Source organism: Electrophorus electricus, chromosome 9, assembly GCF_013358815.1.
Source record: "Electrophorus electricus isolate fEleEle1 chromosome 9, fEleEle1.pri, whole genome shotgun sequence".
In the NCBI taxonomy this organism is placed as follows: Eukaryota; Metazoa; Chordata; class Actinopteri; order Gymnotiformes; family Gymnotidae; genus Electrophorus; species Electrophorus electricus.
This window is the reverse complement of record NC_049543.1, coordinates 14,652,357-14,662,356: the sequence shown is the minus strand read 5'-3', so window position 1 is coordinate 14,662,356 and position 10,000 is coordinate 14,652,357. Positions and strand designations below refer to the sequence as shown.

The window sequence follows — 10,000 nt, the reverse complement described above, 5'->3', positions numbered from 1 at the left end:
ACGAATGGGACGTTTTCGTCGGCGTTTAATAGGAACGTCGCCTTGGCAATTGCGCAATGATTAAACCGAAGCGTGATTAGGTGCGGTAAGGGGTTTGTTGGGAGAGAGAGGGGCTCCCACCTGCACCAGCCAGTCGATGGTGCAGCAGTTGACGAGGGAGGGAAACATGCGGCAGCGCGACCTGAAGGCGTCGCCCACGGGGCTCATGCACAGCACCATGTGCAGCTTCTCCCGCACGCGCGAGATGAAGAACTGGAAGACCTGGGGGCGGAGAGTAGAACACACACGCGCACGTGCACACACACGCACAGAGGGCACAAAGTCAAGTGTGATGTACAGAGTTTAGTCTGACTACACTGACTACACTTTTAATGGAAATACATGGAAAGTCATCTTATTTTTTTCAAACAAATAAGTGCTTGTTATGAATGCCATGACCATGGCTAAACGAAGACAGACAGATGGAGGGATGGATGAACGAATGGATGGACAGATGGATGGATGCGTATATAAATGTATATGTGCGTGAAAGGCTGGCTTAATGAACGGAACAGATGAAAAGAAACAGGTGAAGGAATAGATCAGCAGTGTCCAGTCTTGTCTATAAAGGGTCCGTGTGGCTACAATCTGTCACTTCAGCTAAGCAGGAGAACAGCTGGACCATCTAACCATTAGCTTGAGGACCACCGTTTAAGCAAGTGTAAACAGGAGATGTCCAGGAGCTCTCCGGGAGCATTCCGGGAGCAGTCCTGCTTGGTCTGAGCAAAAACACAGGCCCTTTGCTGGATAGACTAGACTCCACTGGGACAGAGGGACAGATACAAATGAACGATGATTTGGGAAACAATGACTTGACAAACAACATGGAGGCACAGGAAACCCATTGGTTTTTAACGGTTGCCAAGCACTCCAGCAGGTACCTCGTCCCGGTTGCCCTCAGCGATGCCCGCCTCCTTGGCCCGGGGCCGTGTGGCGGCCAGCACCTGCTCCAGTTCGTCCTTCTCGAACAGGTTGGGCACCTCGCCCGAGTTCAGCATGTTGTTGATGTCCTCCAGGAATTCCTCCACCACAATCTGAGGCCAACCAGGAGAGACACATCAGACGTGGGCAATCCGCTACATCTATGTGTGAAAGCCACGGACATTCGACACAGTATCCTCTACCGCTGCTCAGGAGACAAACGTCCCCCTCATCTAATTCGCCACTGCAACACTATGTTACCGATGTCTTACAAGCCTTATGTTGTTGTAACCAGCCGCTGGAAAAACACTTTCAGCCAGTCTACGTGACAACTCAGGGAGTAACAGATCATTAAATTCTGATAAAGAGGTGCAGAAGTTCAGGTTCAGGAATCCTGTCGACATTTTAAATCATCTAGCCGATTTCACTAACTGAACCCACCTGTCGGCTTGAGTTGATCAGTAAAACCAGATAGCTAGAATGAAATCCCTGGGTGGGTGTGGCAATTTTTTCTTCCTGAACCCTAACATACACACCTCACACTTTACACACATCATCTCTTCCATCTCCATGCCAGACAGCCATTAAGGTCTAGTTTTAATCTCCTTCTCAAGGACAGCGACCCTGCTCTTTGGAACTGTAAGACATCCTGAGACGTTTACAGATGTGGCTGCTATCTTCTAGAGGGCTTCTAAATGTCGTTGGCTAAACCTTTCAGCACCGTTTCCGCCCTGCAGAGGCAGCAATCCCACTAGTCCCGCTACCCGAGAGCCGGCGTGACAGGCTAGTTTGCGCTGTGACCATCCCAGACTAAGCAAGCGTCGCTACCGTCGCTTTCCGTATACAGCGTAAATGAGATGTGTGCCGGCTTTGTAAAACCACACCGCACGCGGCTGTTATTATCTCGAAACGACACCTGGGACATCTTTCTAGTGTTTACTTGGGAGAGGTGTTTTTTTGTTTTGTTTTGTTTTGTTTTGTTTTGTCTACACCTCCACCTCCTGGATGCCACCATTTCCAGGGACCCGAGATTCGAGAGGAACATCGTTTGCGCTGCCGACGGAGCACGGCCGGGGACAATCTTTTCGAGGCAGCTGGAGAAATTCAACCCGCCGCGGGTCTCCGAGGAGCCGGTCCTACGCTGCGCCCGCTGAGCCCATCGTCACCTCCTCCATCGGCGCTTGCATCGGCTCCACCGCTCCGCGGGAGCGAGCCGAGCCGAGGTGCATAATCAGAACCGTGGAGGGGATTATTGGATGTGCCCCGCCGACGGCAGAGTCACGGACTGTGCTGGTAAAAATATAACCAACCCCTCTCGCCTAGAACACCGGCTCTTCCGCCCTCTGGCATCAGGGAGAAGACCATCAAAGCCAGCATGACCAGACAGAGTTTTTCCCCCTGGGCTGTGGGCCCCATTAATGCTCTTTAGCCTATAACCTATAACCCTTCTTCATTATAGCACATAACATAGCACTTCTCAAATGTACATGTATCATCCCAGCTAGAGGTATATCTACCTATAAATGGTCATTTTAGATTGTATTGTGTGTGTGTGTGTGTGTGTGTGTGTGTGTATCTCCGAAGAAGATTCCAGGTGAGTAACTGCAGCATACTGTAGTAAGAGATGTAGAGATATTCAAAAATGTAGTAAAGTACCCAGAGTTTCCAGAGAAACAGAACATTTTGGGACAGAGGTCCTTCATCAGCTTATAGATATAGAAATGTCCAGTATATAACCCAGCTCCTATGTACATATTCTGAAATCATTTTTAAATGATCATTTTATAACTGTATTTTATTTTATTTCTCTCTGTATATTTCTAATTTCTTACATGTATTGATTTCCATAGGGGCTTGTGACATGGGGGGGGGGGGGGGGGTATCAGGAGAACTGGGTCTCGGAGATGGAGATTTATGTCCGAGATTCATCCCGGAGGCATAAGGGAAGTATAAACAGAATAAGAGTGGAGTTTCAGCTGTGGTCATTCTCCCGAACCGCCGTTATTCCGTATGTCCCTATAGTCCACCGTGTGTGTATGTCTGATATGTTGCATAAGACAAATTCCTCGCATGTGCAACATGCCTGGTAAAGAAAAGTGATTTTTTTTATAACGTTCAAAACTCCACAGCACTGTCGGTTTTACTTTCGTCTACACGTGCATCGGGGCTTACGCTAACGACCTAAACCCTCGCGAGCTGAGCGAGTACAGTGCTGCAGCGTCGGCCCTCCTGGAACGTGACGCGCCAGTCCTAACCCACTTAGACCGGGACGGGATATCTCCACCGAAGGAGCCGGACCGGGCGGGTGGGCGCGCGGAAGGTTTAAGAGTGATGGAAACGGGGCAGAGAGGGAATGCGGCCGTGAGCTGTGCGGCGTGGGAAGCGCGTCTGGTTTGGGAGGACATTTGGTCCGAGCTGTCGCCGTCGGAATTCCCAGAACGGGGAGACAGCAAGGACACGGAGAAAGAGAAAAAAACAAAAATGGGAAGTTTCTCCAAGTTTGGCACACAGCGTGTTAAAAAGGTCAGCCGCTCTCAGGAGGGTCTCGGTTATTATTTGAAGCTGTCAGGTTTGTTGGAAACTGCACAGCAATGGGATTAAACTCAGACACTACTGACTTGAAGGCTTGTGCCAGGAGAGATAAGAATGAGCTTCAAGTGCCTGAAATCATTTAGCGGCTGAGGCGTTACACACACACACACACACACACACACACACACACACACACACACACACACACACACACACACACACCACGGGAGATCCACCCACTTTCCATAGTCCTCCTTGACACATGTGCACATACTTACACATATATACATAAACACACACACGCAGACGCACACTCACACACTCGTACACACTCACACTCTAATTCATTCCCTATGTGACCCTCTGCCCCCTACGAGCTAACTGGTCTGCGTCGGTCTCCGTCTGCCACATTCCTTGCGCGAAGAGCCCGCAGGCAGGACGCCCAGGCAGGGCTCCCAGAGTCCTACTCCGCACCCCTTCAGCATGAGGCAGCCCTAACCACGCCCCAGGGTGCGGGGGCCGTGCGGGCGCTCGCGCCAACGTCCCGGCAGTTCCGTTAGCTACACGCCGCGACAGGACAGGAAGTCTCCGCATCGTAATTATACCAGGAGGTCCGGAATGCCTCCCGCGTGCGCAGGCAGACGGATCCGAGAGCAGGGTGCGGAGACAGGAAGGTTGCAAGGTGTGAAAACTCATTACAGGGAGCAGGAGAGATGTGTGCGGAACGCATTACCTGCAGAGAGGTTTGGTTTTCAGCCTTTTCCCAAACCCCCAGTTACCGTGGCCTATAACTTCACATAAAGTGCTTCTCTAACTGTACGGGAGTCAACTGCTGTTTAACTAGTTGCATATGTCTGCGAACGATCGGGGCACGTCTCCCCGGCACCTGGGTGTCGGCGAAGAGGAAGACCGTGTCTCGGCCTTCCACGCCGGCCATCTTGTACAGCCTCCGCAGGTCGTCGCGGAAGGCGTTGTAGTCGTAGCCGCGGCTCAGCTGGATCTGGAAGCAGCGGTGGCCGCACATGTGCGCGGCCAGCCGCGTGAGAGACTGCTTTCCTGTCCCGCCCACGCCGACCAACAGTGCGTTGCCGCGCTCCTGGCGAATCATGCGAGCGATCCTAGAGGAGGAAGAGGGCGGTAGCTCAGTGGTCACGGGAACCGAGTCGTGCTCGGAAGGTCGCCGGTTCAAGCCCTGCCAATGTTGGGCCCCTGAGCGAGACCCTTAACCCTCAAGTTATATTCTGTGATTATTGTAAGATGCTTTGGATTTGAAAAAAAGCGTCAGCTAGATGTTTAAAGGGAGGAGGATCTGAAACAGCAGCCTGACCACATGGCAACAAAATGAACCGCAAAGTGAAAACTTCTGCAGCAAAACATATATAAACTTACGTGCACGTTCATGTTAGCGGCCCCGGCTAAACATGAAGAGAAGGTTTGTGGTGGGACGTGGGTTACTGGTTTACCTGGACAAGTGCTCGATGGCGTCCTGGAAGAAGACGAGCTTGGTCTCCTTGGCAAAGGTCAGGTTATAGTCGTCCAGGTAGTCCTGCAGGACGTTTCGGATCTTCTCCATGTCCGGAAGGTCCTCGTAGACGCGGTCCGCCTTATCGGCGCCAACCTGAGCGGGAGGACGTGGCCGGGCCAGCACGTCGCGTCGTTTAAAACCGCTGTGCTCGCGACTTTTATGAGGCGTTAGTTAGGAAACGTCAATAAAACGATCTCGGAACCGCACTTTACAGGTCCCACCAGATAATGTGATTACACACTAATCACAACTCCGCAGCGAGTACGTAGTCCTCATTAAAAATACATAATATAGCGTTTATGCATTAATACCGTTAATAAAAAATGGAGTACCAGTTAAGCGTGATTATTAATTAAGTAAATGGTTCATACAAATGTATCCTCAATAAGATCAAAACACCTATATCACCTATACAGCTATAAAAACTTTACACACTTAAAATCCATGCAGTAAGCTTATTTTTACCGTAAGCTTGCGTTAGTGTTTTTTCTTCCCAAAAAAATAAATAAATAAATAAAAACACCAACAACAACAATCATCGAGCATGCAAGATTTCAAACCAGAAACATACCTTGATGAAATCTCCAAAGATAATGGGCTGCTTTGTGAAATAACTGGGCTCCAATCTGATGCTGAAATATTTACCTGTCAAGTAAAGACACGGTGGTGACGCTCAGTACATTAATATGCAGACAGACCAAGGGGGGCGTACTAACGTAGAGAGGGAGACTGGTGTAGGAATGGAGACAGCAGGCTCCTTTCTGTACACCTGACAAGACAGCTCTAATAAAAAGTTTTTAAAAGAACTTGGACAGATACAGCTTTGGTTAGGATCACAGTTATTCTAAGCGTCTGTGTGTAGTGACAGGGGCAGATTTGGAGTGGTAATGTTGCTCAGGAGTTTGTTTTTTTTTTTTTTAGTTCCTGCTAATATTAATCAATACAAGTATCGGTAAATAAATAAACCTAGCAATCAATAGATAATTTGAGCAAATCGCGACATGGTGAGACAAGGAGCAGGGGGAGGGGTTCAAACTCAGGGAACGGTTCTGACTGGCCATCTCGGAGAGCATGGTGTGGAAGTAGGCTTTGTCCTCGCTGTTGATGAGGCGATCGTGAAACACACGCTGGCTCTCATGACAGAACAGACGGACGACCTGGAACTGGTCCTGCACGGAGCCAGGCTCACACTGCAGCATGCCTAAACACACACGCGTGCACACACACACACACACGCACCACTTGGCGTGAAATGACCTTGTGATTACAGGTTACAGCTTTTCCCAATATCAACATAATCTTTCTGGCAAGACCCAAGGCATCGTCATACCAATAAACACACAGGCGTTTGGGGAGGGTACACATCACCACGGTAACAAAGCTTTATCTACAAGGCATCACACTGTATTGGCCTGCTTAGCTTAACTAAAGCTTATTTTTATTGGACATTTTTATTGGTCCTTTGGCACCTTTCAAATCATGAGAGCATTTTTACTGGACATCTGAGGGCTCTGAGATAAAAAGACTAAATAGGCCCCAGGGCAAGAGGGAGTGTGTGTGTGTGTGTGTGTGTGTGTGTGTGTGTGTGTGTGTGTGTGTGTGTGTGTGTGTGTGTGTGTGTGTGTGTGTGTGTGCACGTGTTTGCCTGCGCGCGCATGCGAGTGCATGTACATGTGATTGCGTGTGTGTGTATAGATGTGTGTGTGTGTGTGTGTGTATGGATGTGCATGTGTGTGTGTGTGTGTGTGTGTGTGTGTGTGTGCACGTGTTTGCCTGCGCGCGCATGCGAGTGCATGTACATGTGATTGCGTGTGTGTGTATAGATGTGCGTGTGTGTGTGTGTGTGTATGGATGTGCATGTGTGTGTGTGTGTGTATGGATGTGCATGTGTGTGTGTGTGTGTGTGTGTGTATGGATGTGTGTGTGTGTGTATGGATGTGCATGTGTGTGTGTGTGTGTGTGTGTGTGTGTGTGTGTGTCTCACCCTGCACACACTTGGACAGGTCTCGGAGGTTGAAGACGTAGTGGGACTTGGCAGGGGTGGGCAGCAGGTCTACGCTCATGCGGCGGTACATCTCCACTGCTGCGTCCACTATGCTGCCTCCCACCTGCTTGACCGCGGCCGGGAAATCCAGCAGGAAGCCACACAGGATGGCCTATACACACACACACACACACACACACACACACACACACACACACGCACACACACACGCGCACACGCACGCGCACCAATCACAAAAATACATTACAAACATATAATTACACACACGGACATGTACACACAACACAAACATGCAAAAAAAAGTAAAAACACATTTACATAGTCAAGTGTATACATCTAAGTTTACTAATAACCTTATGCACCAGTAAATTATCTAATTATGTTATGTTAAAGAAGTGAACAGTGCCTATCTGCAAAGAACACAACGCAGAGCTGTGTTTGTAATGTGTAATTGTGTGTCATATGTGTAAAATATGTGTAATCTGACCAAACCTACCCCCCCAACAATACTGACCAAACCTACCCGGGAGGCTGGGTGTGTGTGTGTGAGTGAGAGACCTTAAAGATCTGTTTGAGGCTGTGCTCGGAGGGCGTCGGTAGGCAGAGCATGCTGAAGTGGCGGATGAAGCGAGGGGTCACGGGGTTACGCCCTCCACCAGGGGGCGCACAAGCCGCCGCTACGATCACGTCCTGCAAAGACACAGCATCAGCTGACACGTCTTGCACACGAGCGCTGCTTACGTATACCTCTTTCATAACCGCTGACCCGAGAGAGGAGGTGGCGACCAGTGGAAAGTTCTGGACACTTTGATCAATGCAGTCATCTGTTCGTTGTAGCAAATTAATGCGTTATCGACTCAGACTCGAATGTTACGGCAGCGTGGCTGAGTTACGGGATTAAGCATTAATTACTTTTTAAAGGACAGGAAAATCGTTCTTAAAGAAAAAAAAATTAAAATCTGAACATGTCCGAAGCGAACGTTTAACCTGCCAAAAATCAATAATACATCAAGCCGACAGGTCTAAAGGCTACGATGATCTGGAAAACGGCTCGCCTGTGTTTCATGTCGTTTCATAACTCATGTGCTGGACTGATGAGTGCGTGCATGCATTCGTGTGTGTATGTTCAATGGATGGGACCACGCTAAACAGATGGTGTTCGCTGTATTTTGTTAGAACTTTAAATAGCTTACTTCCACCATAGCCCTCCATGATCTTAACAAGAAAACACTGTGTGTGTGTGGGGGGGGTGTTACAAAAGGAAGTTAGGACAAAAAAGAAAGCATTAGAAGACAACAATATTTTTAGCACAACAAAAAACATGGATGTGCCGTGGAGTTCACTGAAGAAATCCGTGGATGAAGCACGGAGACCCCAGGACTGGTTTGAGGACAGTGGTCAGGAGACCGAACACCTTAGTTCCAAAAAGCGGCAGGCTTTCCTGTCTCGGCCAGAGGACATCACTGGCCGAGCCGAGAGGGAAGCCCCCTCCAGAGCCAAGGCCTTGGGCCAGCGCTGGGTGAATGAGCGAAAGGGGCTGGTGGATGGAGAGAGCCTGGAAAACCCAAAACGCCAGGGAACAAGGAGGTATGAAGAGGTCCTGGACAGGATTCCACAGGAAGGAAGGCAAGGGTAACCCACTGAGCTTGGTGGAGGTTAGGGATGCTATCCCAACCACTGAGAAGATATGGGGAAAAAGGTTCAGTGGTGGCCATCCATTTTTTAAAAGAGAGGCAAACCAGAGGGTGGAAACTACAGAGACATTTCCATCCTGTCCACAACTGGGAAGACTATTGCCAGCATTCCAGAAAAATGCACGCTTACCTTTGCTTCAGGTGATCACTGATGATGATGTGTGTGTGTGTGTGTGTGTGAGACATGCACCTGTATCTCCTTCCAGAAGAACTTGTCACGGTCATAGAAGCCCTGGAAGTCCTGGAACTGCCGCAGTAGTTCTATGGGGGGCTGGGAGCCGTAACTGTCCAACTTTGGCATGTTCAGATCGTCCACAAACACCACCACCTTCTTATTAACTGGAGCACCTGAGACACACACACACATACACACACGATATGCACACGCAAACGGTAAAGGTATAACTAGATAATAAATGTTTAATACTTGTTCAACAGCTTGTCAGAAATAGAATTTTGCACACTACACTGCACTTTGGCTGTGAATATACTGTGTGTGTGTCTATGAATGCACACGTAAGTGTGCATGTGCGTTATGTGTGTCTGTGCCTGTATGCTTGTGTACGCTTCTGTTTTTGTATGTGCATGTATGTACCCATGTTTATGCTTGTATATGCATGCATTTTGTGTGTTTGTGTGTCTGTATATATATGTGTGTGCGTGCGTGTGTGTGTGTGTCTGTATATATATGTGTGTACGTGCGCGTGTGTGTGTGTGTGTGTGTGTGTGTGTGTGTACCCAGCAGGTTCTTCCTCTTCTTCTCCAGTTTGGACTCTATGATCTCCTGCGTCCGAGCTGAGGACGTCTGGGCTGAGAAGTTGATGTAGACGGGCACATATCCCGCCTGCTCTTGTACACTGTTCAATAGGCCACGCGCCACCACCGACTGATAACACACACGCACGTGCAAACCCACATGCGCACCACCTGTTACCCCTCTCCTCAAAAGACCTTTACATTAAATTGCAGACCTATATCTCTAATCGTAAAGAGATACAGCAGCTTTTCCAACTCTCTCTCAAACACACACACACACACACACACACACACACACGCAGAGCTCTTACCTTCCCTACTCCGGTGGTGCCGGTGAACAGGACAGAGTGGCCGACTGACAGCAGCTTTTCCATCAGGTAGCCGTAGCGCACCGTGTCTGTGGTAGGCACCAGCGTCTCGAAGAAGGGCGTCTCCGGGTTGTAGTTGAAGAACGGCACGAGGCGATCCCAGAGCTCCAGACGCTTGCTCTCAAAGTCCACGTATACGCTCCACAGGTCCCATCCACTG

At 49.2% G+C, this 10,000-nt stretch overlaps 1 protein-coding gene across 1 annotated transcript in view; it reads right to left on the bottom strand.

Annotated features, from left to right (window-relative positions):
- The window catches only part of dnah6 (dynein, axonemal, heavy chain 6), a 75,049-nt gene that overhangs the window by 39,172 nt on the left and 25,877 nt on the right, over positions 1 to 10,000 (bottom strand). The window contains exons 39-49 of the mRNA XM_035530041.1: positions 9,784 to 10,000; positions 9,455 to 9,602; positions 8,907 to 9,064; positions 7,581 to 7,712; positions 7,002 to 7,173; positions 6,072 to 6,218; positions 5,589 to 5,662; positions 4,956 to 5,110; positions 4,379 to 4,610; positions 921 to 1,073; positions 121 to 261 (exon numbers count right to left, since the gene is read on the bottom strand). The exon at positions 9,784 to 10,000 is cut by the window's right edge and continues 5 nt beyond it. Coding sequence (XP_035385934.1) covers positions 121 to 261; positions 921 to 1,073; positions 4,379 to 4,610; positions 4,956 to 5,110; positions 5,589 to 5,662; positions 6,072 to 6,218; positions 7,002 to 7,173; positions 7,581 to 7,712; positions 8,907 to 9,064; positions 9,455 to 9,602; positions 9,784 to 10,000 — 1,729 coding nt within the window. The remainder of the gene's footprint in view (positions 1 to 120; positions 262 to 920; positions 1,074 to 4,378; positions 4,611 to 4,955; positions 5,111 to 5,588; positions 5,663 to 6,071; positions 6,219 to 7,001; positions 7,174 to 7,580; positions 7,713 to 8,906; positions 9,065 to 9,454; positions 9,603 to 9,783) is intronic.